Source organism: Apostichopus japonicus, chromosome 4 (assembly GCF_037975245.1).
Source record: "Apostichopus japonicus isolate 1M-3 chromosome 4, ASM3797524v1, whole genome shotgun sequence".
NCBI classification, from domain to species: domain Eukaryota; kingdom Metazoa; phylum Echinodermata; class Holothuroidea; order Aspidochirotida; family Stichopodidae; genus Apostichopus; species Apostichopus japonicus.
In genome coordinates this window covers 28,087,076-28,114,709 of record NC_092564.1, presented here as the reverse complement: position 1 = coordinate 28,114,709, position 27,634 = coordinate 28,087,076, and the positions used below count along the sequence as shown (strand labels likewise).

General features: G+C 37.7%; 2 protein-coding genes across 4 annotated transcripts; one reads left to right on the top strand and one right to left on the bottom strand.

Moving 5' to 3' along the window:
- Positions 1–18,781, top strand: LOC139967033 (uncharacterized protein in proB 3'region-like). 3 transcript variants are annotated; one of them, XM_071970641.1, is made up of 11 exons: positions 1–263; positions 2,912–3,121; positions 3,742–3,855; positions 4,395–4,572; positions 6,010–6,089; positions 7,112–7,208; positions 10,532–10,649; positions 10,993–11,060; positions 12,271–12,355; positions 15,927–15,971; positions 16,943–18,781. In XM_071970641.1, exons 2-11 carry the CDS (start codon positions 2,980–2,982, stop codon positions 17,027–17,029), a joined length of 1,014 nt encoding a protein of 337 aa, XP_071826742.1. In that variant the 5' UTR covers positions 1–263; positions 2,912–2,979; the 3' UTR covers positions 17,030–18,781. The 3 variants fall into 3 exon arrangements, with proteins under 3 accessions (XP_071826742.1, XP_071826744.1, XP_071826745.1); XM_071970643.1 differs by lacking the exon at positions 1–263 and adding an exon at positions 760–784; XM_071970644.1 differs by lacking the exon at positions 1–263 and adding an exon at positions 1,976–2,280.
- LOC139967032 (uncharacterized) lies at positions 18,719–25,368 on the bottom strand. Its single transcript, XM_071970640.1, has 2 exons — positions 25,218–25,368; positions 18,719–21,335 (listed from the first exon to the last, which is right to left on the bottom strand). Exons 1-2 carry the CDS (start codon positions 25,330–25,332, stop codon positions 20,416–20,418), a joined length of 1,035 nt encoding a protein of 344 aa, XP_071826741.1. The 5' UTR covers positions 25,333–25,368; the 3' UTR covers positions 18,719–20,415.
- Positions 25,369–27,634: the final 2,266 nt, after the last annotated feature.

Sequence of the window (27,634 nt, the reverse complement as noted above, 5' to 3'; positions counted from 1 at the left end):
CGAGACCGTCATAATGCCAAATAGGGCCTATAGTTTTTCTGTAGGGACTCGTATGTCTCTACTTTGCTTCAGAAATAAATTCTGTATGATTACTTGGCTGAAATACATCAGATAATAGTACTCCATAGACATCTGAAACGCATCCGAAGAGACATTTGTTTGTATCCACCGGAAACATTCAGACCTTCGTTCAAGCTTCACATTGAGCTAAAACGCACTCGTCCGAGACCAGTTGGTACCAGGGATTTGGTATACCGTATACGGTATTGACTAGGTGTAGTTAGGATAGGGTTAATATGTAATGGTGTACACGGAATACAGTGGTACAGCATGTGACTAGTTTGCTAGGCTATTAAGTGCACTATTTACTGTATACACACGTTACAAACATCAGCACAGAAATTTTATTACCCTGTAATTAAGTTTGGCGTAACGCCAATACCCAACCAGCTGCATATGCCTTCTCATGCACCTGTTCCTACCTACCCTTGACCTGGGACTAGGACTATGCCTAACACTAGTAACAGTAACACTAAGAAACAGCTGCGGGACTAAAGATAGGCCAAATTTAAGTCAGGCTAGGCAATATAATTCCAGACATAGTCTATCAAGTAGATGATGAGAAGACTATGCCTATCCTAGTAGAATTAAGTAGTAGAGTACTTGGTAGAAAACAGTAATTCTCAGTGTGTCAGGGGAGCAGTGGCAAGCCTGATTGAGCCGTGTGAAGGGTAAGCAGGTTAGCAAAGACGGCCATGGAACAAGCAGACAAGCAGCTTTCAGAGTAAGGGAAAAGAATACAAGCAAATACGTTTCAAATTGGAAGTGTTTAGGCCTACAGCAAAATAGAGACAACATGCAAATTAAACTTAACATTAGAGTTGGGGGAAGCTGAATTTACTGGGAGGCTGTCCTGCAGCCTTGGCAATTTACCACCCTCCCAGGAGTACTTAGCCATAAAAAAGAAAAATTTTCCTTACTGGTGGATGGACTGTTCCCCAGAAGTAAAATTTACTTTCAGAATATGACTCGCAAGTCCTCTATCCTTAAAGGGCATTTAAGACTCGCCCCAAACCGCGTGCCGCGTTCTGAAAAAGTTAACTTTCCGTTGCTTGCATGTGAAGTTTTCTTCTTGTCGCTACAAAATGCAGACAGTAATGAAACGTGATACCTTGTTATTTTTTATGTAGACCATCTCTGCTATGTACACCGTGTTGTGGGTATTGACTGTAGCTGTATGTATTGACTGTACACTTCTTTCTAATTACCAACGGTAGCAACTAGGAACTCTGCCAGAGCCAAGCCTCCTCCAAGTTTAGAAGTCCAGCGTATTTAGGGAGGATTTTAATGTAGTCTTAGCATAAGTGTCATTAATTAGGTACTTGAGTGGGTTCTCAGTAAGGGGGGTACAATTATACCTCAGGATGTTAAGACAAATTCTAAAATAAGTGTTGTGAATTATATTATTTGGATATTTGTTAATTTTAACAGCTCAAGAGGCAGCAGATAGGCTATTGCTTTAGGTGCTGATAGGTTTAAAGATCTGCTTTATTGGCTATGGCTCCAATCATAGCACGCAATAGCTAGGAAAGTGATTACATAATCAACCTGCCACTGTCAAAAATCGACCTCAGGCTCTACAATTAGTCTGCATAGTTTCTTAACATCTGTCTGCAGTGTAGTTAATTATACAGCATTCACGCAAGGACCCTCAAACAAGATAAACTATGTGGCAGGCGTTGCAGACTAATTGGTAAAAAGAGGTCATTTTACGACCAAGGCAGGTGGATTATGTAATCTCAAGAAACTTTCCATGATAGCGTACTATTGTTGGGGTCTATACAGCAGACCTTTAAATTTTAGTATTGTAGATTTGTATGAGGATTTGGTGAGGGATACATTTAAGATTACTTAGACTTTTAGACAGTATACTAGGTATTAACTTAGCCTACTGTTTGACTGTTTGTGGTGTTTCTTCATACACACAAGGCTGGATACTTGATCAAGTCTAAATATGCATGTGCATATGCATTAAGGGAGTGTTCTCTCAGTGGTTAAAGCCGGTGCCTGTCAATCATAAGGACCCTAGTTCGAGTCACTCCAAGATTAATTTCTGTCCTCCAGTTACAGAGTTCTTGACAATCCATAGTCATGGACGTTAAAGTATGAATCTAAGAGACTGACTTCGGTCAGCTTGCGGCTTTGATAAGCCAATGATGGCTTCTTGGCGAGTTCCTGCTTGCAGGAGGATCGGATCGAAAATACATACAATACATACAGGTACATACATGTGCATCAATTCAACACTAAATTTCCACAAACTGCTGTTTTTTTTAAATAGAGAAGCAGTGATGTATGCAAAGCACAGTATCAGTAGTCTGCCCACTGCACTAGATCACAGTGACACAACAGATGAGCACAGATATGTTGCTATAAGCACCAACTGCTGAACACTGTGATGTTAGGGATCTTGATCTCAGGCACCTAGCCATATAGCTAGTAACAATTTTAACACTATGGGAATTGATATCACACTATTTAACTATTGGATTTATCTATTATTATATTTCACATCATCACACAGAAAATAAAGCAGTAGCTAATGTGATATACTGGTGTGTATAACATACATCATAAATGTGGGCCTATAGATCATAAAAAATGGGCATGTGAGAGAGTATTGTACTAGACCAAGTTAACAACTGATGTACAGAAACTATGTGAGAAAAAACAAAGCATCTGCATATATGTGACTCGAGATGAATCATTGATAGGAACTGTAGCACATGACCTACAGACTCAGGGTCAACTTTAACAAAGGCTTAAAGCAATTCTGTTCAATAAGCTACATAAAAGCTCATATTATTTATATCCTTTTTTTGATAATTTTATGTGTTTTTTTGTCTTGCAGTGAAACCAGGAATTTGTCGCCTCAACTGGACCCAAATATTTAGCAGTGTTTAAGCAGAGAATGAAAGAATGGCTGAGAAATTACCAAATGTGGTGATTTGCTCCAGACTGATCCAAAGAGTCAATGGAGAGAGATGCATGTTTGAAAACCTGTTACTTCAGAGCTACCCATCAATATCGGTATCATGGTTTGAGATGAAGACAAATCCTGGTGAGAAATTCCCCTCCTCTTATAGATATCAATTTAAGAGAGAGAGAGGCGGGGGGGGGGGGGGGGAGAACTGCTAGCAAACAGTGTTTTATCTACTGCAAATTGCCTGTGTAGGGAAATATGTCAAAGTTAGAGAGGCTAACTTAAAGGAATGACATCAAGGTCAGATTTAATTTTGATATGTTTGTAGGCTATCAAAAAAGCAGTCAAGGTTGTATTTGTGATACCACTTTTTCGTTGCGAGAAGTGACCATTTACGCAGCCGATGTTCATCAGTTAAAGTGACTGGACTAGATAGGCTAATACACGAACTGTTAGATTTCTCAGATCCATCACAAAACTCATTTGGAGAAAACAAATAGTTTTGTGGCCTCAAATGACATGTTAACAAAACATTGATGCAATTTTCAGGGACAGATGGTGCTGAGTTAACTTGAAGTCTAACATTTTCAGGTTGCTATATAATCAAAGGGGAGTTTATGCATTGATTTGATAACAGTATATGCCTAATCTATAGACTTTAACCAATAGTGAGGATTTCTGGTCATTTTGCTGCGAATCTCTGCAATGAATCCTTGTCATCTTAGTGGTTTCATTCATTTTATATTTTCTTATACTAGAAACATATGCAGAAGATTTGAAGTCAGCCGAGATCATTGTTGGTGATGCAAAAGATTTTCATCAGCTGTTACCGTTTGCTCCAAATTTGAAATGGTTTCAAGTTTCTAGTGCAGGTGAAGTAATTTTTCTCTTCTAGTTTTTATAAGATCTTTTTGCCCCTGGGCAACAAATAAAGGTTTTCTACAGCACATACTTGAAGAAGCATGGGTTTTTATTATGGATTTTGAACTGGTAATCTCAGTGACATAGATTCTGTTGTTTTCATATCAACACAGCTATCCAATCCTTACATTACTTCTATGAGTCTTTTCCATTCTGGGGTGTGTGTGGGGGTGGGGGGGGGGGGGGTTGTCAGTCATCAGGCCAGTACCACCATGTAACATGTCTGTGGGGAGAACAAATGTACAAAGAACCGACTTCACCAAATGGTTTCCCAACAGAGTATTTAGTAGGACCTAGTGTTCAACAGTGTGTAAAATACTGTAAATCTTGTCTCAGAAGAGCCAATGGTTGCAAAATTAGTATTTTCTGATACAAATATCAGATACTATATTAATATTTTCAAGATGATGATAAATGTACCTCTGGTTATCTCTTTGAGTTCATCTGGACTAATTTGCGGTCTAAATGTGACAATCTATCACTCTTGCAGGTGTTAATTTAATAATGGAGAAAGTCAACAGGAGCGAAGGAACTCCCCAATACCCTTTCACCGTAACAAGAATGGGTGGTACATACCACTCTGCGATTGCAGAATATGTTATTGCCCAAATTATTTCCAGGGAGAGGCAGTTTGAGAAAATGAGAGAGGAACAGAAAATAAAATGCTGGTAAGCTTTACAAATTTAAAATAGGTTTTGACCCTTAATGTAATTTCTGCAATTGAAGAGTCTGGTATTGCAAAATGTTGTTTCCAGAGGAAAGCATTTACGAGATTGCAACAGGAGACAAGAGGCTGATAAGCTATGCACATTTAAAACAGGTTTGTAATCTTCATTTAATTATATATATATATATAAGCATAATATGTACCTTAGGTACAGTTTATGGTAAAAAAGTGTACCTTAGGTCAACAGTGTACCTTAGGTCGACATTTCAGTGTCGACCTAATGTTTTCACTACCATTTTTAGACACTTTTTTATTGTCGCAAATAGCTTTATAATGTTCTCGGTCCTCTAAAACGTTCATTTAAAAGTTTTGGTTAGGGTCGGTTCAGGGTTAGGGTTAGAAAAAAGGGTTAGGGTTAGATTAAATTTAGTGTGTAAGTCAATGTAACTGTCGACCTAAGGTAGGATCTATAGTTATATATATTTATATATATATATATATATAAGCACTAAAGGTTCTGCATCCAAAAATATCTGTCGGTTTGTTTTGTTTTTTTATTTTTTCAGGTTGAGTTGTATCCATTTGTACCGTATGTGTGTATGTTCACAGTGACAAGACAAGAAAACCTACACAATTAACTCTTAGGAATAGTACAAGAAGGAAGCATACTTCTAAACAGAATCAAAACCCTTTATTCATCTATTATATTCACCTGTTATATGATTAATATTGTGTTCAATTTTGATTGGGACTTTTAGTATAGATATTCAATCTCCCTTCCCTCCACCCCCCCAAAAAAAAAAAAAAATTGACCAGAATTTTATATTTTAATAGATAGAGGTCAATGACTTGGTTGATACTATGCAAAAGAGACACTGGCGTGAAAGTTCAGTCTTTATGGGGCATGAACCAATGAAGATGATGTTGCTTGCAAATCGTGCTTTCCAAAATGTGGCAGTTGCAAGTGAAAGATTGGTAGTCTGTTCATTGTGTGGATAGTGGCCAATGCTTAAGCTCAAGCTCCGATGTAGGATTGATAAATAGATTCCTTCAAGGAAGGCATCTCAGGTGTGTGATGAGAGTTGTAGCTCGCAGATGAGAAAATACCAAAAGAAAAATGACAATATTGGTCGAAATAACGCATTGCATAGGATAGAAATACATGGAGGTCGAAAACTTGGTTGATACTATGCAAAAGTAAATTTATTAAAGTAATAACATTTCGGGTTTAAAACCCTTCAACAAGGTAACACAAATACCACTTACAAGACACATAGAAACACACAGTCTTTAAGAATATGCTCAAATTAACAAGGGAACCACACACTGACTGGAAGGGAGAAGGGCAAAATGAACTGAGGATAAGGACCAAGAGAACGGCTATCACTAACACTTTCCAAACCAATCTCAAACACTTATTCAATTCCTCTGTTTGTAGGGACCGGAAGTATAGGACTTATAGGATCTTGAAGGAGCTCACCATTGGTATCATCGGAGCAGGAGATATCGGGGTTGAAGGTGTGTACCAATTATCATTATGCAACGTTCTCCTTGTTTCTATGTTAAGGTCACCTAATGTATTAAGGTTGAAGCATTTCAGTTAATCTATTGCAATATCTGGAAAATTGCCTCGTACTGCTAATGGAGATGCTTGCATAATGACATAACATTCTTTAGGAAACGAATAGGCCATTTGTAGTGTCACAATTTTTTTTTCGAAGGAAAAGGGAATATTTGAGATGATGAATAACTTGTGCATGTGTGTTTGAGTTTGTGACATCTTGACTTGTAAACACTTTTAACTCCAAATGTGTAAAGTTTGGATGAGGATAATTTGTCTGTGGATCTACCTTAGTGACTACAAGAACCCTATACTGTTTTTGGGGAATTCAGTGGTTATATAAGGTCAACAGAAGTCATAATCTGTGAACCTTATCAACAGGAGAACTTCCCCTCCCCTAAAAAAGCTTTGGTGAACTTCATACCTCGCATATGTACTTACTCTAGTAAGAACAAGGACCCTATTGTTTCTGTGGATGTCAATGTTCATTTTGGGATCAACGGAGGTCAAAGTATGAAATCCTTTGAACACTTTAATAGAAAAAAACATGAAGGTTGGACAAAGTTCATACTTTCTGTTTGATGCAGGTTATTAACTGCATGAAATGTATCTTTAACTTATTCTCTTTGTAACGTAAACGTCATTTGAGGTCAGCAGAGGTAAATTTCTGATAATCTTGTACACATAATTATTCCAAGAGCAAAACTTGAGATAAACTTCACAAAGGTGTGTTTTCATCTTAGTGGCTGCAAGAATGGTATCGTTTTATTTGAAAGTCAAAAGGTTGTTTGATGTCAAGATAAAGCATTCATGGAAACATATTGTAAACTGGTTCATGTGAGTATAAGAACCTTGTTTTCATGTGAATTCAGCAACGGTCAAAACTTGAGAAATCTTGTCCGCAACGTTACGTTCTATACCTGTTTTTGTGTTGTTGTTGTTTGTTTCTTACTTATGATTTTATTTTTTACTTTTATAGTGGCAAGATGCTGCAAGTGTTTTGGCATGAAAACTATTGGTCTCTGCAAACAGGATAGGCCAAAGGAGCAAAGATCCCAGTACATTGATGTTTACTTGTAAGATTTCTTTTTATTTTGTAGGTTATGTTGCCTGATATCACTTCAACATTGAATATATTACTGTGATATTACTTAGTATTGGTGTTGTGTATGATCTGTTTATATCTAACCTTCGCAACCTGATATATTCCTTGCACTGAGTTTAGTGTTAATCTTTGTACAGAGAGTATCAGGCATGAGACTCTTCCGCGGAAACGCGGATTTCCGATTATTTTTTTTTCATTTTCGCGTTTTTTCTCGTAATTCGCGTTTTTTATTATTTTTTTTATTTTATTTTATTTTATTTTTTTTGCCGAACATGCTGGACTGTGAAGGGAAGGAACACCGAATTTGACCAGTGGTGGAATCAAGTAGCACAAAGCAAGCAAAAAAGCCTTTTTTGGTTCAAAAAAGCTAATGGATAAATTATACAAGCAGAAATTCCACACTTTTTTGGCGAGTTACGTGATGTGATAGATTCCATCTAGAGTCCACCATTTTGCATTTAAGCCCTCCTTACCTGACAAAAAAATTCTAAAGGGGAGGGGGACACCCCTCCTCTTAAACCCCTCCCCCAGGACGGCGATCGATAAATTTCAGATTTTTTTTCCCCGGCTCAGTCTCATCCCTGGAGTATATAAAACTGCAAATCATCATCAAGAAAATAAGCTTTATCATGCATTTGTCTTCAAAGTTGTTGGTTATTATAAATATAATGATTTTGATTCCTTGACAAATAAAGCAAAAGGAATTTCTATGATGGCCATGTCCTTTGTGTGTCTGTGCGTGTGTATGTAAGTATATGTTGTCCGCAGCTTGTAAACATGATTTACTAGAAAAGTACAGCTTGGTTGAACCTCATACTTGGTTATGTAGATTACCTTGATGTGTACAAGGTTCCTACTGTATATTGAAATTAGTCACAAGTCATTTTAGGTCAATATAGGTCAAAACCTGGAAGCCTGGTAAACACGATAAGTTCGAAAGTTAAGCTTGGATGATCTTCATACTTCGTAGTAGATCCACCTGTAGTGTTTTCAAGCACCGTATTGAAATTGGTGTGGGAGAAGGGTCAGTATAGGTCAAAGGTCTGGTAACGTAAACAAGATAACTGCAAAGTTAAGCTTGGATGAACTTTGATATCTGAAGAATACTTTTACAGTTGGTAGGGGTCAAAAGCATTTAAAGGTCAAAATCTGTAAACATGATACCTGCAAAACAAATGGTTGAAGATGAAATTCATATTTGTTATATAGATCCATCTTGGTGAGTATAAGAACCCTATTGACATGAAATGGAGGTCAAGCATCATTTGAGGTCAGCAGCACTCAAAGTCTGAAATTGTCGGAAAGACAAACATCTAGAGTAAAGTATGAGTGAACTCGTTAGTTGATATGAAGTTCCCCATTAACGCAAGGACTATGCAGGTCACTTGAAGGGAGTAATGGTAAATAATTTTAATTATAGTGTGTGCAGTGTTACTGTGGAATGTTCTCATCTAAAGTGTGTGCCAAAACTCACTAAACCAATTGGCTTTCCAAGATCTGTCAGGAAACAATGCATTTATCAAAGTTAGAGTGACACTCACTGTGTTTAGTCTGTGGTTTTGATTACACATGTTTATACACTGACATAACTTCTTGATGTTGTTCCCCCTTCCTTAAGATACTGAAGAGGAAATTGTTTGCTTCCGTGACTAATTAATGCACAGCAAGGTATAAAAATGCTCCCCACATCATATTTCTTGTTCCCCTTACTGCAGACACTGCATAGATTACTTGTAGTTTAGTTTACAGTTATACTGCTGTATGTTGTGATCACATCTATAAATGTAAGGTACTGGAGAGGAAATTGTCTGCTTCAATGACTATTTTGTTCACAAAATGCTGCCCACCTCATATTTCTTGGGGATTGGGGTACAGTTGTGAATGGGATGAGGGGAGGGGGGAAGGAGTTGTGGGGTAACAAAATAACCTTTTGTGGTCTTACCATTTTGCGAGCGGGGTTAAAAGTATTGTGTGTGTATGTAATCACAAAACAAGTATGTCACAAACTCTTAAAGCCATAAGGAAGATGGTTCTTTTATCTTGTTTGGGACTTCCCTGGAGTTGGGATCAAGCCATTTGTGACTCATCATATCATAAGGTCAAAGGTCAAACTCCTCAGTAAAGTGTAAAACACATCTAACATGTTTGGACTTTTCATCAGGGCTACACATGGATAGAAAAGTGACACAGTTATGCCTGAGCATTTAATGCAGAGGCTCTGTGACTAATGAGGTCATATTTTTGTCATTGATGAAAATGAATTCATGGTGTGTAAAACCTGATATTATATGTGTGACAACGTTGTGGTCAAGTGGTTAAGGCAGTGGACTTGTGGTCTAAGGCTCGCAGGTTCAAGTCCTGGCCAGATCATTACGTTGTGTCCTACTGGAAGGCAATTTATCTCCATCCCCCTCTCTTCGCCCAGGTGTATAAATGGAGACCCATGAGATAAACTGTCAGTTGGGTGCTGTTTAGCTGCTGCCATGGAGAGATTGTCTCTAAGTTTGACAGGTTATCATTGTCCAGGGTAATATTGTCATGCGCCTTGAGCACCATTTTCTGCAGGATATGTCTGCGCTTTATAAAGCCTCAAAATTATAAACTATTATTATTATTTCTATGGGAGGTCAACATTGCTCAAAACAAGGTCATCTCGCATGCAGGTTTTGGCTTGTGGGTACGAGTAACAAGCATATCTAGCTGACCAGTGGCGTCGCCAAGGGGGGGCCTGGGGGAGGGGCATGTGCCCTCCCCCCAAAAAATTGTGCCCCCCCTCCAAAATTATTTTACAAAGGACGAAATGTATTATGTCCATCAGTAAATCTTCTTTCCAACTACCATCACAATAACCAGTTGTTTTCTCACTAACAAGGTCACAGAGGCCCCAGCCCGAAACGCTAGTGCTTAAACTTCACTACTACCCTGCATGAATTTCAAATTCAACACTCTTATTTAAAAACATTTTCATAGCAAAAGAGTTAATTTCCATATTTTGTATAACTTTTTATCCTTCTCAGTTAAAAATATAAGTATCAGACAGACTAAGCCCAACAATTCTTGAACAAAAAGTTACTTCAAGTTGCAAATAAAGCACCAGATTGAATAAAAAAAAATTCCCAAAGGGGAGGGGAACACCCCCTCCCTTTAGACCCCTCCCCTTTGAGAAAGCATTCAAAAATAAACATTGTGGCTCCCTAATTAAGTGCTGCACCCTCCCTGTGCCCCCCCAAGATTGAAATGTCTGGCGACGCCACTGTAGCTGACATGAATACATTTTGTTGCATCATTTAACAGGTCTGGTTCGAAGTTATCCCAGCTTCTAGCTGAATCAGATTATATATGCAGCATTCTTCCGTCCAGCCCAGACACGGACAATTTCTTCCAAGAAGATACCTTTTCTCACTGCACAAAGGTATTAAATTTTATGTTAATAAATAAAATTAATTCTTACCCTACTCGTCGTGACTTATAAAGTAGCAAAAAATTGTTGTTAGGCAACGCTCTTTGCATTTTTACTGTTGAGGAATTATGTTGATGTATTAAATTGGGAGATCGGTGAATCATCTATACTGTACGTTGCACATTCTGTAAAGCGTGCACACTCCAATTGTGCAGACTTTGACCCTCATCTATTACTCAGTACCATAAGAGCATATGCTTCATCCCGGTTTAGTTTGTTTTATTACCTATGAGCGGTTCTGTGTTTTTGTTCATTTTCTGTTAAATTTAGTCAATTAATTATTTTTTTTATACAGAAACCAGTATTTATTAACGTTGGAAGGGGAACCTGTGTGCGAGAAGAGACAATCATCAATGCAATAAGGTACTATGCACGCTATATACATGTATGTGTCAGAGTGGTTCGACATGTGCTTGATGGAGTGGCACTTATTGAATCGAGATGCCGCTCTAAGTCTGTTGATGCATATAGCCAAACTACATACTAGTACAGTCATGAGGAACAAAGACAGTTATAATGTATAGGTACTGTTCATGATGACGCAGACAAACGTGGACGTAGTCGTAGACAATTTTGAGCACATTTATTTTTGCTGTGCATAAATAGCCATTTTGTTATTTTCCTGTAGTATATAAGTGTAACTGCACTTAACAACAGTCTTGATATTTCCTTTCGGGTTATTAAACGGTATGAATGAGAAAAAATAAGATGGATGAAAACAGAATGGGATAGTAAATGACATGTTTTCAAAACAAGAGTACGGTGATTTATTATGTAGGGTAACTTAAGAGTGAATGATGGTCTAAATTGAAAGTGAAGACTTCACTTCAAAACAGTGGGGTTGAGAGGGGGTGAAGCCCCAGAGTCTTAGGTCCCGAAGCCTAAAAAATAAAACAAGGTTGTACACTGCTCATTGCATTCCAAAGTGACAGGTTCAATATCATCAAGATAATGTGGGATCCAAATTCTATTGTGCTAGTGTCTCAATTGCTCACTTCTCTAATTTAAGAGGGCTCCCCTCCACATAAGTCTTGGCCCCTGGATCCCCAAGTTAATCTTTATGCATCTCATTCAAACCATAACTCTTTTTTTCTTTTCAATTTAGTGGCACTTCTTGTGATTTTCAGTGCAATTTGATATGCAAATCTCATTAAAAAAAAATGCATTTAATTGGTCTTGACTAGAGGCTGGTTTCCTTCCAAATAATGCAGCAAAAAGTTGAAACACTTGGTAACCTGGCTAATCAGCATCAAGCATGTGATCAGTATATAAAAAATAAAAAATCTGGGCGACAGAGTCTTTTCAAATAGAACCATTAATTCCTCACCAAAACTTTAATGCTCATTTGTAGTCAGACAAAACTACAGAGAATGGCTCAGTGTTTTCAATTGAAGTTAATGTGTCTCTTGAGTGACACAAACAGCAGGTTGTTGGTAATATCAGGTGCCACCTCTGCTCCTGATGGAGAATCGTGGTACTGATTTACAGGATGTCATTACCATGGTTTCTTTGTTCTATGCATGGTCCTATCATCCTCTTATCATTCATCTTCGTCCCTACCGTACACATTCAGGAATGGTTGGTTATCCGGAGCGATCATCGATGTGACAGAACCAGAACCTCTCCCGAAAGAAAGTAAACTCTGGACAATGCCCGAGGTGAGTATCGCTATCGTAGTTACACTCACACTGGTCATTCTCATAGAGACCCATAACACTAACGTGCACCCTGGATACGCATAGAAGACATGGTTGAGTGTCTGTTACCTGTATAGTGAGACTGTGGTAGCTTATTGTATGCTGACAGGAATTAGCTAAACTGCTTAGAGATTCAACGTGTATGTTCTTTTTATACCAATGTGACAGTTGTTTAGCTTGTGTAGTTTGTCATGGTAAGCTTTCAGGAGTGCAAGCACCATTTCTTTGTTATGGGGTGGGGGAGGGGGAGGAGTTACATGTTATGTGATAATGTCATGGGAATGGGGTCTAAGGGGAGGAAGGGGTTGAGAAATGTAAGGTAAATGCAAAATATTCTTAGAAGTCTTGAAACAATGTGGAAGAACTGTCAAGTGTTTAGGTTGTACTTGATGTACATACATGCTGTAGATTTATGAACTGTTGGTCTTACCTAGGAATTTTTTTGAAATATTCTCTCTGTAAAGGGGAGGGGGGGGAGGCTTAGTCCCTACGGACTCTTTTCATGGGAGACAAATCCCTCCTATAAATGTGGTTGTGCTCCTGCTGTCCATCCGTTTGTCTGTCAGCAAGGATTGAAAGGCTAAAGAAAGTTTCCTCCCTTTTCATCTCACCTCTCCTCTGTCGTGTCTAATTTTGTTGTCAGTTCATCTGTCTCTCGTCATGTCTCCTTAGTCTGTATTCATTCAGTATTAAGCCTCTGAAGAAGATCCTGGTAGGATCGAAACTTGTCAGGTTCTGTAGCTTTTATATCTCTTTGGTAAATTGACTACATGTAGATCTACAACATTGCTAAATATTATGTAGTTATGACAACCCCCCAAAAAATATCTCAAACTAAATTTGCGATAGATGTGGCAGTGTTGTGCTACTACTATCCAGTATTAAAATGTTTTTTATGTCATGAAAATATTCATTCATTGAGTTAAATGTCTTTGGAAGAAAAGTGTGAATTTGTGCTTGTCTATAAGCCTAGGCTGTTGTCATATTTAGAATTCAGACAATGCATATGATGAGAAGTCACTGCAACACCTGCTTTTGTGACTCACACTAGGAGTAATTATATCCTGACATGTAGATCTTTCCTTACTGATTAATGACAAGTACCTATAGGCTTGATTTTGACTATACAGCAGTTTCGATGATAATCAACCTTTGCATTCATGATGGTTAGTGTGCGTGAGTGCATTTGTGACGCCCAGCTTGTAAACAAGATATCGCAAGAAGGGAAGGTCAGCCCAATTTCACATTTGGTTTGTAGAAGTACCACATTGAGTACAAGAAACCTATTGATTTTTGGTGGAGGTCAAAGGTCATTTGGGGTCACCAAGGGTCAAATTGTGAAAACCTTGTAAACACAATATCTCAAATAGGGAAGGTCAAACCAATATTATATTTGATGTGTACAAGTAACACATTAAGTATAAGAAGCCTATTGTTTTTGGTGGAGGTCAAGGTCATTTGAGGTCACCAAGGGTTAAATTGTGCAAACCTTGTAAACATGATATCTCAAGAAGGGAATCATGGGCAGACCTCATATTTGGTGTGTAGAAGAACCACATTGTGTAAAAAGTACCTATTGTTTTTGGTGGAGGGCAAAGGTCATTTTGGGTCACCAGGGGTCAAATTGTGAAAACCTTGTAATCAGGATATCTCAATACTGGGAAGCTTGGGTCGACCTCTAATTTAGTGTGTAGAAGTACCACATTGAGTTAAAGAAGCCTATTGTTTTTGGTGGAGGTCAAAGGTCATTTGGGGTCCTATAGGTCCTATCGTGAAACCCTTGTAAACATGTACACCCTCACTATACATTAAATCAGATTCATGAAGGAAACTGCTCATGTTACATCATCGAAACCACAATGCTTTTTGCATTCTGGTTCTCTTATTACCAGGGCTGTTCTTTCTAACTATAAGTCTTAACTTTAATCACCAAGAGAATAGACTGCTTAGAAAATTGTTGCAGGTAGGCATTTTTAGCATAGTGTAGTATATACATTGAATTTATGTACAATATATTCAAGTGGTGACTGTATCTATCCCAGTGTGTATTAAGCACTAAAAGAGACTAGTGGTACTAGGAAAGGACAATTTATGCTTCCTAGGTCTTTTGGAGAAGGCAAACGAGAATCGTTGGAAGTCATGATCAAATATTGTATCTTAATTAAAGGAGGGTTAGGGCATTGCCAAAACAGTTAGCAAAACCAAGGAAATGTGTGATACAAATTCCTCCTGTACGCCCTCAAACATGAAGTGAAGTGATTGAATTTGGGTATTTGATAGGACATCTCACGCATCTCGAGCTGTCCAAAATACCCTGAAAATATAAAAGAAAACGGGATCGGAAATTGGGGAAAGATTCAATTCAATTGTTTCTCATATGTACATATAAACTCACTGACCAAAAGTAGTGTTAGCAAAGAAGTAATTTGTATAACATGTGATAAACACTAGAAAAGACAATACTGTTCATCAAATCTAGTGAACATGGAGTAGTTTTTATCTGTCTCTCACATATCAATCTCTCACATGCTCAATATTCATATATCCTATCATGGTTGGCAGTAGGACTAATCCAAATGTACGCTCTCTGGATAGATAGTGACAAAAGAAACACCTTCATGTCACAGTGGTTGCAACTACAACAAACATTGTTGCTCTAAGCGATGGAAACGCTACCCGGGAATTTCCCTCGGGTAACAAACACGGAAGTAACAGTAACTGTAACAGCTCCCTGCCAATACCAATGTTGTAACAGTCCTTGGTCATAGTGGGTCTGTTTCCAGTTGTTCTCGCAAATATTATTGATTGTCTGGATAATGGCACTACCTACATAAAACAAAATGTGTTTGTTTTTTAGGCAAACTCTTTTCTACTGATGTTGCCGTTTCGTAGAAATAATCTTTCCTTCTATGAATATAAGGGAATTAGCCAGGCCCGGAAAGGGTCATTTCCGGCGATCTAGGGAGTATCTTTACTAAAAAACTTTCTGTACGCTACGCGCCAACCTGTGGTGGCGCTCCTCTTAGATAGTGTCGAAAGCACCCCTACAGACCATTCTCGACCCTCCTGACCAATACCCCTAGCTCCGCCACTGCCCCCACGGGCACACAAAGTTGCCTTCCATGCTAATCAAGTGAACAAAACACTGCTGTGAAATGGAATCCTTTGAAAAGTAGTTCTTGAAAACATGTGGCCTTTCTAAACTTTCTAGCTGATTGTAACACTGTATGAGGCAAAGTATGGCTAGTAACCTTTTACTTGAACTACATGAGAAAGACGGTTATGTATAGAGCATGTCCTTTAGAGTACATATAGAGTACACATAGAGTACATATAGAGTACACATAGTGTACATATAGAGTAAACATAGCGTACATATAGAGTACACATAGCGTACATATAGAGTACACATAAAGTACACATATATATAAATATGACCAAATTGTAAAATATTGCTTCAAACACTTTCAATTGCCATCTAGTCTGATCTTTCTCAATTTTTTATCTTTTCTATAATTATTCTTTGTTGCAGGTGGTGATAACCCCTCATGTCAGTGGATTTGCAAGTGACACTGTTGTAAGTTCTCTTTAACGATCAAGTCTGTGTTTGATGTTCTTGACACCTAATATATAGTAAGGTGTTGCAACTTAGGACATACACTGGGAACATACTCCTTTCATTGTATAAGAGTAGTCTGTCTGTGTGTTGCACGAACTAGAGTCAAGCCATATATATAGTAAGGTGTTGCAAGTTGCATTCAATAAGAGAATTGGGGTTTTGAACGTGTAAATAACAACGGCTAGGAGGAATTTACCGAGAGCAATATCTGAGCAAAACTGGTTAGCAAAGGTGAGGAAACTCCTGGAGACCAGGTTTTAACACAGTTTCTTATATAAAAACAAAAAGCCTCAATGGAGCACGTAACTAAGCTAGCTTCCTGATTAATTAGGTTAGCTCAAAAGCAACAAATTAAAACAAGAAGCTGTTTAGCTGCTGCCATGTGTAGGTGTTTGTCTGTGTGTTTGACAGGTTATTATCATTGACCAGGGTAATATTGTGATACACCTCGAGCACCATTATCGATGGATATGTCTGCGCTTTATTCATATCATTATTATTAATTATTTGTTATTATTAGTGTTATTATTAATATTATTGTTAATATTATTATTAATATTATTATTATTATGGTTAATATTATTATTATTGTTAATATTATTATTCATATCAATATTATTAATTATTTATTATTATAAGTGTTAATATAAATTAATTATTATTATTATTAATATTATTGTTAATATTAATATTATTATTATTAATATTATTATTATTATTATGATCATCTTCTATCCTAAATGCTGTTCCCGGTCAGAACGTATCAGTGAAGGTTTTATTATAGGCATATCTTACCCTGTATTTGCCAGCGATTCCATCGTAAATAAGAGCTTGGAGCCCTAAATTATCAGGTCATGGCGTACGCGTGATCTCTGATTTGGTTTCTAAGCTAGACACTTATCCCATGTCTTTCCTTTCACATCCAACAGATGTTCGATACATTTGTCAACAATCTGCAGAAGTTTTTGCGGAAGCAGCCTTTGAATTATGAAATAGACTTCAGTAAGAATTACTGATCATGACACCTTTTTATAGCAAGTCCTTTCAGCATAAAGTAGTTTTCTAGGGGAGTTGATTATTACGTGGATAATTGTGTTAATATGGACATTGGGAATCAAGAATGAAACTCTTTGATTAATGCAAATGAGATCATCATATTGAGATGATCATGTTAACTCGTCAAAAACTCTTGGTAGGGTAAATATACAATTTTATATATTTTTGCAAATTTTGGTAACTTTGAATGGCATGCTATTTTACTTTATAGCTATTTTTCTAATTATTCGTACTCAACAGTAGCTGTATGAACCTGTTGCACGTTAAATTACTTAACTAAATTGTAGGTGATAGTTGGGCATTTGTATTCCTCTAAAATTGTTTTGAAAAACATAGTATTGACGTTATTTTGTTACAGTTTAATTTTTCTTTATTCCTTTCTGGAGGCAAAATAATTGATTCATGTGATGGTAATGTTGTGTCAATATGGCATCTTGGCTCACAGAGTGTAACTTCCATGAACTTCAAACGTGCTATGTAGGTTCCTTTAGTAAGTTCCTAGCTGGGTTAGGTCAAAGGTCAATTGAGGTCAACAGCTGCCAAAATCTTAAACTTTCAAAAGTGAAATTTGGATGGATTTCATACATGAATTCCATGGCATGTATATCCCAATTAGTAACAACAAGAGCAATATTGTTCAGTGGAGAGGTGAAAGAGTCACTTGGGGTCAGCTGAGGTCAAAGTCTGAAATCTTGCTAAACATGATAACTTCTGCAGAAAAACTTAAATGAACTTCATATATGGCAAGTGCATCTACCATAGTACAAGACCTGTTGTTCTTTGAAGATGTTAAGGTTGTTTGAGGTCTATAGAAGTCTGAAAACCTTGTAAACATGATAATTTCAAAAGTATAGCATGAATGAACTTGGTTTTGGATTCACTGTAGTAAGTTCAAGATGCCTATTGGTATCTGTTGAGGTCAAATTAGGCCACCAGATGTCAAAGACATGAATTTCTTAATGTAAGCTTGGATAAACTTCATACTTGGTATATAATATCCACCTTAGTAAATATAATAACTCTATGCTTTTCTGTGGAGGCTTTATGTGAAGAACAAAGGTCGTTTGATGTCAACATATTTTCGAAGTCTAGAAAAACTTGGTGCACAAAATTTCAAAAGCAAAGCTTGAAAGAACTAGATTTAGATAGACCATGAGTACATGAACCCTGTTTTATTAGGAAGTCAAAGGTCATTTAGGGTCAACAATTAAATACCTTATGAACATATTGTTTTGAAAAACAAAAGCTTGCTTCAATTTCATACTTGATATGTAGATTCACCTTAGTAGGTTCAAGAATCCTACTGGTTTTGGTGGAGGTCGAAGGTCATTAGAGTTCAACATCTAAAAACCCAGGTATGATCATTTCATGGGATTGGAAAACAATGAAAACTTAATACTTAAGGATGAACTGCATGCTTGATAGGTATTATCATGTCATGGGATTGGAGTCCTGATAGGTTAGGGTGGAGAGTATGGCTAATGGATCTTGCTCTGGTGGTCAGATTGACAGTTTGGGCTACAAAGCCTGTGAATAACCATCTTGATCATTACAGAATAGATGATTAAGAGTTGCAAGTGATTTGAAGACACTGTATTTTCTCCTCACAAATTTATATCGAATAATTGATAAAACTGATAGAAGATGGAAATTGCACAAATCTAAAATGCCAGCAGTGAAAGTAATAAATAAAATAACAAATAAAATAATAATATGAGACCAGACTGTTTCAAGTGATAATTGACAAGAATCACACTTTCTCTCAAATTGCACAAATTTAAAATGCCAGCAGTGAAAATATTAAATATAATAACTAATAAAATACTATGAGACCAGACTGATTCAAGTGATAATAAGAATCACACTTTCTTGTCCAAATTTTTGCCATTTTACAGATAGATCGGGCAATCAAACAATTCAAATCAAAAACAAAAGAATTACATTGAAACCGCAATGCACAGCTGAATGCTGCATTCGACCTTTCCATTGACAACTGTGTTGTACCTATTCGCGGGCACCATCAAGTTAAGTCTATGACAGAATAACGTCAAAACACATTTAGCAAACACCATTAATATTTGCTCCAGCTGGCAGCAGTACCCATGACTCAATGAGTCTAACACAAATTGTTCACTGTGTAAGCTGTGTTGTGTCTCAGCATGTCTGGTATGTATGATATTCAGAGCATTTGCTCACAGATGAACAAGTAATAATTACACAATGTTAACAAGAAACGGAGAGTGAGGGTACACACCACGCACAACAGTAGGGTAGCTTGTAGTTGTAATGATCTGATGTCCTACAACTACCAGGCAATGTGGTTAACTTCCTTTCGTACGGGCTACAGTCCCATCGAAAGCAACACAGCAATCAAATAATACATTGCACTGTTGTTACCATTGTACGCATGAACATGGCCGTTTTAACATTTACTCCCCCCCTAATTTTACTGAAGTGAAATGCTGTCTGCTTAAATGAAATTTCAAGTACCACTTAAGTGGAATACACTTTCACCTAAGCATATTTGAATTTGACTAAAGTCGAATTGTTTTCTACTTTAGTAAATTAGAGGCCAATGTATTGTCCAATGCTACTTATAAATGTAAAATTGAATGCTACTTAAGTGAAATATAATTCCACTAAATAAAATTTAATTCTACTGAAGTGAAATGGCATTTTACTTAAGTGAAAGACAATTTCACTTAAGTTTAATTCAATTTCAGTTCACTTAAGTCATAGTAGTGGGTAAATGTTAAAATGGATTTTATGACAAGCCAATTATACTTTATGTTAGATAGAAAATTAAAATGTATTGCACTTAACTGAAATTGATATCCACTTTAGTAGAATACAAAAGTTGTATTTTACTTAAGTGGAATGCAATTTCACTTAAGTAGAATTGTATTTCAACTTAGGTAGAATATAATTTCACTTACTTAGAATTCAAGTTCACTTAATTGAAGTAGTACTATGTCTAAATCAAATTCAATTCTATGTAAGTAGAACTAACTTCTACTTAAGCAGAATTGGATTTTACTTACTTAAAATACGCCATATATTTTACTTAAGTGAAGTAGAATATATTACACTAAAGTAGAATTGGGAGGTAAGTGTCAAAATGGCTTTCCATACTCCCTGGGAGTAGATAGAAATTGACATTATGTAAAGGCAGTATACGCAAGTAGGTATTGCACGTAGATTCAGAAAAAAAATGATTGCGTTTGTAGCAAAAATAACCGAGACAGTAAAAACACAACAAACATGCGTCCGTCTTAATAAGTAGAATGATCTTTTATCTTTTTTTCGTTTTCTTAATTAGATCATTCTATAACCTGTCGGATAATTGTCAGGTCAGTACACTGTTCATATATAGGCACATCACTACACACATTAGTACAAGAGATGAATTGTAGAGCGGTACTGTCGAGGAAGTCGAGTCTGGAGATGATACACTAGTAGTCATTGCTGTTGCTTTGGTGTTTCTATTCACTTCTTCCTGATCGGAAAAGAAGCAAGAACGATTCCTGCGGGCATCACTTACCTCCAGCTCAGATGGAAAGACTTGATAGATGACGCATTCAAAATCTTCTAAGCTTTTTAACATTTCTGAAGTATTATTCACGATCAATCTTTGCACCACGTGGGATCCGTTCCTTGCCGAGAAGTTACGAACTTGAAGATTTGGGGGCTTTTCGATGTACATATTAACCGGGGGGTAAGCCTCCTCCGTTAAGCATTGGAATTCAATTGGCTTTTCCCCATCGACAGTCTCCGAGAAGTTCGATGAACAGATGGGATACACGGTGTCCGGCGGGTAAAGCACTTTTAAAGTCAATGATGTTACTTCCAGATTAGTACGGCCGACACATTTGTAGGTGTAATCGGTGTAATTTCTCCAAAGATGTTTTATTTTAAGTTTGTGTAGGGTTTCATGTGAACCCACATTGGTGTACTCGAATCGATCCGTAAATTTGGTATTTAATTCAGAGTTCTCAACTACGAGATTTTCTACACTTTGGTCTACCACGGATCGTTCTAGGATGTTAACATGTTCTTGGTATCCATGTTGACAGACCAAGGTGACATGTTGCTTTTCAAGTACGTTGTAGGTTATCGTCGCCCTGTCGAATAGAAGGTTCTTCGTTCTCATCTCAACGACAGCAGCATCATTAACCGGTAGTACCATATGCAATAGTAATATTATACCATAAACGTACTTTACCCAGTCCATTGTTAACGTCAATCTCGGTGAATCTTTGGCTGTAGCTATGGAGAAACCGGTTTATTTATAAGAGTTATTTTGAATAATGGCAGATAATAAAGTAATATCGCCGCTGCAGTGATTGAAGATACACGCCATAGTAGAATCTAAACAGAGACTTGGCCGAGTCCGAAGAAACTCAGGCTTGTCCAGGGCAACCTAAGTCTGAGTTGAGGGTATGAAATATGCACTCTTACCTTAAATGCCTCCCTTTACCACTAATGCTGTGAAGTCTCCTACATAGCACTGTTCAAGTACTATTACTGCATATGCTTGCTCTTCTTATGTGTTTGGTGTGTTCAGTTAAAGTTACATAGGGCACGAAAGAACCTGGACACAAAAAACAAACAAACAACGAACGGACTGATCAGTTCTCAACCCCAGTGCCCTTGCATCGAGACTGTGACTGTGTGATCATGATAAGGTGTGTATCATGGTTCCCCTACAAGGGGAACATAAAGCTACACATTATCTTAGCCAAAAGGCTGAGAATGGCATACATTTCCCTTGACTTAAGTTATCTAGCACATGCAGTGCGCAGACTGACTATTATATGCATGATTAGTCAAAAGGGTCGGGCGGGGGGGGGGGGGATTGGGGGTGAGATACATTCATGGTAGTGGTTTATTCTTGCCAGGCTGAATGCAAAAATCGGAGGTGGGGTATGTCCGCCCCCTTAGCGCACGCTACAGGCTGGATAATGCATATATTATAATTAACAATTCATCCCTCAGCTATTAACATTGAAAGTTTGGCATGAACAAATATTTCTGTATGTAGTGTAATCCTTCGTTTTAATTTATTCAACAGCAACAAAAATAAACAAACAATAAACAGAGAATTTTTCACTGCACAAAAATACTCAATAATTTTGATTTACTTAGAAACGTACATCACTTATGTACATCACATTTGTTAACTTATCTTTTGGCACAACCACGCCCACTTCATGAATATGTAACCATTCACATAGAAACAGGGAAACAGCCTATGCTTTTTGGTTTCGATGACAATCGTAACCTTTGCATTCATGATGGTGTGCATGTGTATGTGCGTTTGTGACGCCCAGCTTATAAACATGATATGTCCATGTTGGAAGCTTGGGCAGCTCTCATACATGGTATGAAGGTGTACAACATTGAGTACAAGAAGAAGCCAGTTGATTTTGGTGAGGTCAAAGGTCATTTGGGGACAACAGGTCAAATCGTGCAAGCCTTCTAAACATGGTATTGCAAGAAGGAAACTTGGATATATCTCATATTTGGTTTGTGTACCATATCAAATTTAAGCAGCCTTTTATTGCTTATGGTGGAGGTTATAGGTCATTTGAAATCAACAAACACCAAACATTTACTTCACTCCCCTCTTACTTGTATATCTACACTAACACAACTTCCTAAACATAATCTTGGACAGATAGCAATATCGCAAGGGAACCTTGTACAGATCGCATATTAGGTATGTAATTGTACCACATGCATGTACAAGAAGCCTAATGTTGTGGGCGGAGGTCAATGCTCGTTTGAGTTCACCAGGGGTCAAATTTGTAAAAACCATGTATTGCACAATATTTCAACAAGGACAGATATCATATTTAGTATGTTGATGTATCTATCACATTTAGTACAAGAAGCCAGCTGTTGTTGAGGTCAATGGTCATTTCAGGATAGCATGTGTTATTGTGAATTTATTGTGTGTCATATCACACTGATTTTCACTGTATTACTGAGATCAAGTATGTTGTACACCCTTACTATACATTACATCAAATTCATGAAGAAAATTGCTCATGAATGTTACATCATCGAAACCACAATACGTTTTTTGCATTCTGGTTAAATGGTGAAATTTACGTTAAATGGTGAAATTTACGATTCCCCGCCGACAGCAATGTGTGTCGTCTGGCAAGGGTGTTGTTCAATAAATAACAACTTCCCGACATGGACGTTAAATGGATGTGTGCCGAGAGATTGGCTTCGGTCAGCTTGCATGTATGTATGTATGTATATGTGATCTTCCCGCAAGCAGGAACTCGCGAAAGAAGCCATGGAGGCTTATAGACTCGCAAGCTGACCGAAGCCAATCTCTCGGCACACATCCATTTAACGTCCATGTCGGGAAGTTGTTATTGAACAACACCCTTGCCAGACGACACACATTGCTGTCGGCGGGGAATCGAACCGGGGATCTCATGACTGGGAGACGCCGGCGTAACCACTAGACTATACACTCCGCCTACTATACACTCCGACTATACACTAGGCTTGCGAGTCTACAAGCCTCCATGGCTTCTTTCGCGAGTTCCTGCTTGCGGGAAGATCACATATATATACATACATACATACATACATACATACATACATACATACATACATACATACATACATACATACATACATACATACATACATACATACATACATACATACATACACACATACACACATACACACATACATACATACATACATACATACATACATACATACATACATACATACATACATACATACATACATACATACATACATACATACATACATACATACATACATACATACATACATACATACATACGTAACAGTAATTCGATTGTAATTAACAATTTCCTGTTATGAGATTCGAATGAACCTTACGCAACGTCGAGATTATGCTCTTGGAACTGAACTTCCAAAATCCAGTTTCCAAGATAACATGTCATAAATTGGGCCAAAACACCTGGATACTGTACGGCTACTCTGAAATGTTCAAATTTACCGACGGCAAAACCAGAAGAGTTTGAAAATCCAGCCACAGTAAATAGACCCACTAACTGTTGATAGCCATTGTTCATTATAAACAGACTCATTATAAACATTATAACATTAAACATTATAACATTATAACATTATAAACATTAAACAGACTCATTATAAACATTATAAACAAAATGCCGAATATATCAGTATACATAACCTCACCTTGTAAACGTTATGATGTTGAATAAAGTAGCCAGCGATACATTAATGTTTCAACCCCGCCAAATCTTGACAACCCTCTATTGTATTTCTATACAGTGGCGGCGGAACCGGGGGGGGGGGGGGGCTTGGGGGGCTCTGCCCCAAATGAAAAAGATGAGGGGGCAAATGCATGATAAGCCCCCCCAATATTTACCAAGGCTCCGAAACGTGCATCTGCCCATTTTTCAATGCATACTTGTTACCCATTTGTTGACATTAAGAAATGCTTTCTGTTTTTTCTTATGACATTTATTTAATTATTGCATTTACTGAAGTAGTAGTTTACTACACTCAAAAACGTCTTTGCGAGTACACTACGAGTTATAGCTACTCTCTTAAAATACCATCGAATATACAAATTACAATGTTTTTACAGATTTTTACGTGCAATCTGAGAAATTACAGGCTTGAGACCCATATTTTAGGGCTAGGTATTATTCGCAGCATAAAACACTCGGGAAGTGCCGTTTCCGGCCATCTGGGGGTTTGAAAAATCCACAATTTTCTTGTACGCTCCGCGCCAACCGATGATGGCGCTCCGCTTAGATAGTCTCAACACATTAGCCCCCCCCCCCCCACCCAATAATTTTCCCGTTCCGCCGCGACTGTTTCTATAGTAGATCTATATCAAATAAAGACATACGCTACATGATAACGCTCCCTAATAATGTATACATTTATATAACATTGTTTACCGCGATCCCGCCGATACAGATGCGAGTGCTGCATAATGGGCATAAGACAATAGCTGCAGGAGCTGACTGATTCATATGCAGAAAGAAATTTAAATGATAAGCCAAACGTAACAAATGCCGTATCAACGTACATAGATTAAATATGAGAAAGAACCGCATAGAAATATTTCACTGAGTAGGTATAATTACTCACCTCCATTATTATCAGTTTTACAACTGATAATTGGTGGCCTACGATTCCGTGCCATATCTCCCTTGATTTCGCAAAAGAACCCGGGAGTATATACGGTACGTGTATCGCAAGCCATGTATGGCAAGCCATGTGGGACAAACACTGCATAATATATCCGCGTATTAATTGGAATTTATACGCGTATTAATTGGAATATATACGCGTATATATTATGAGCCAAATCATATGGTGTAAATATATCCGCGTATTAATTCGAATATATCCACGTAATAATTCGAATATATACACGTATTAATTCGAAAATATACACGTATTAAATAAAATACATATCGAGATTAAATCCAATATATGCACGGATTAATTAGAATATACACGAAAAAACAATTCCGCTCTTGCTGTGTACATATACCAACGATAAATGTTTTGGCGGGCTCGCGAGATCGCTTCATAAAGCGGAACTTTACACATGTACAACACATATATTTTCGAATTAATACGCGTATATATTCGAATTAATACGCGGATATATTATGCGGTGTTTGTCCCACACGGCTTGCCATATTTGTCCCACATGGCTTGCCATATATGTATATTCGAATTTAAACGCGTATATATTCGAATTAATACGCGGATATATTATGCAGTGTTTGTCCCACATGGCTTGCCATTTACGTGCAGGATCGGTCATTCAAAGACTGGCCAGAAACCAGCTAGGTGACTTGCGTGAATCTTGCCTCTATGGCCAGAGAGTCTGAACTACTCTTTTCGACTGGCAGACGCAGTCAATTAGTTTGCGGTGCTAGGCTCCTAAACCTGTGCTCTGTATTTGCTCTGTGCTCTGTATTTGAGTCAAACAAACGTCATTCACTGTGTAAGCTGTGTTGTGTCTCAACTCGTCACTTTCCAAGGCCGATAGAGCATAGATTAAACTTTTCAACTCACATGTCCTGCCCACCATATGATAGCTAATGGCTTGGCTTATCATAAAACATTCAACTTTTGCCACCATGACCGTTTAGAGTTTGAGCTAGAACAGCTCAAAGTTTATCATAGTCTGGCTCCCCTTCCCATCTGCCAGCTGTCGCTGCGGAAACTTTTGTTTCACTCAAGATTTTCTAAAATACCTTAAATCCCCTTCAATCCTCCAGATTTTTAGACCATCAGTAGTTTATTTCATCCTCTTCAACAGCTAAGTATAAAAAAGAATGGTGATGACTCAAAAAATGCCATTTTTTATACCGAGACTAGAGTCGAGTCTTTCTCATGTCGGGGCCAGGCTAGTCTTTCACTGAGCTCGACTCGGCGAGTCCGCTTCGTGAGTCCGAGTCACTTCGAGTCCCTGATGATATAGGTAGTGTCATTTTGAGTTCCTATTTAGGAGTCACTTTAAGTTCCCACAAATTAGGCACGAGTGTACAGTCAATACAAACAGTCTGCGGTCAATACCCACAGCACAGTCTATATAAGCAGCGATGGAAATCTCAGGTCCAGCTCAAGATAACAAGGGTCACATTTCATTACTGTCTGCATAGCTGTGTAGCGAGAGAGAAAAATCACTTCCAGGAATGTTAACTCTTTTAGAGGGCGGCACGCGGTTTTGGGCGAGTCTTCTTTGTCTCAAATTCTCCTCAAATGCAAGTCTAACTATGCATGCGGGGCCAAATTGTGCAACCAATGATGGGTGCTTCATGGCTGATTCGTATATGTGCTTATTACGATATCGTATAAACTTAGGCTACACACACATTATTAAATATAAAGAAGTGCCGTAAACAATGCTGCTGCATAATTAAAAAGGATATACTGGTAACTGAAGTTGAAGTTGGCAATCAACTTCAGTCATCATTTCAGCCACCAGAAGCTCCTTTTATGGAAGGCATTTAAAGACTCCATTGTGCTTGTGAAATATGTCCATCGAACGGCTATCTCTAGTTAATTATAAAGCTTATACAGAAACGTTATTTGTTTGTTTTATTCGCACTCAGATTGTTCAAAATACAAAATATAACAGAGAAGACATAATAGAACGGAACAGATTGAAAAGAACAAAAAGAGTAACAGGAGCTAAACCCATCGGGCTGACAGAACGTCGGGGCCCCAGAGACAAAAAATTGCACTTTCAATGGTAAATTCCAATAAAACTACTGAATACAACTCTAAAAACGCACATATTGCACATATTTATGAAAAGTGCCTCCCCTCCCCCACACCCCATTCTATACATGAGATGCTTCCTTACCTCAGCTTTAAAAAGACTAGATCGCTTGATGGATTTAATATGATTTAGAAGAGCATTCCAATCCTGAATTGCCGTGAAGTAGGAAGTAGAGCTAACATCACCCTAAGAATCGATAACATAGAAAATGTGATGTCTTGATCGAGTACCCTGATTATGAATAACACAGGTTTTGATGAAA

Excerpts from the sequence above, each read along its gene's own strand:
- LOC139967033 (XM_071970641.1), top strand. The coding sequence starts at position 2,980 with ATGGCTGAGAAATTACCAAATGTGGTGATTTGCTCCAGACTGATCCAA. Across the intron at positions 3,122-3,741 it reads TGAGATGAAGACAAATCCTG|AAACATATGCAGAAGATTTG; the intron begins GTGAGAAATTCC and ends TTCTTATACTAG. Across the intron at positions 15,972-16,942 it reads GATTTGCAAGTGACACTGTT|ATGTTCGATACATTTGTCAA; the intron begins GTAAGTTCTCTT and ends CACATCCAACAG.
- LOC139967032 (XM_071970640.1), bottom strand. The coding sequence starts at position 25,332 with ATGGCTTGCGATACACGTACCGTATATACTCCCGGGTTCTTTTGCGAA. Across the intron at positions 21,336-25,217 it reads TAAAACTGATAATAATGGAG|CTACAGCCAAAGATTCACCG; the intron begins GTGAGTAATTAT and ends GTTTCTCCATAG.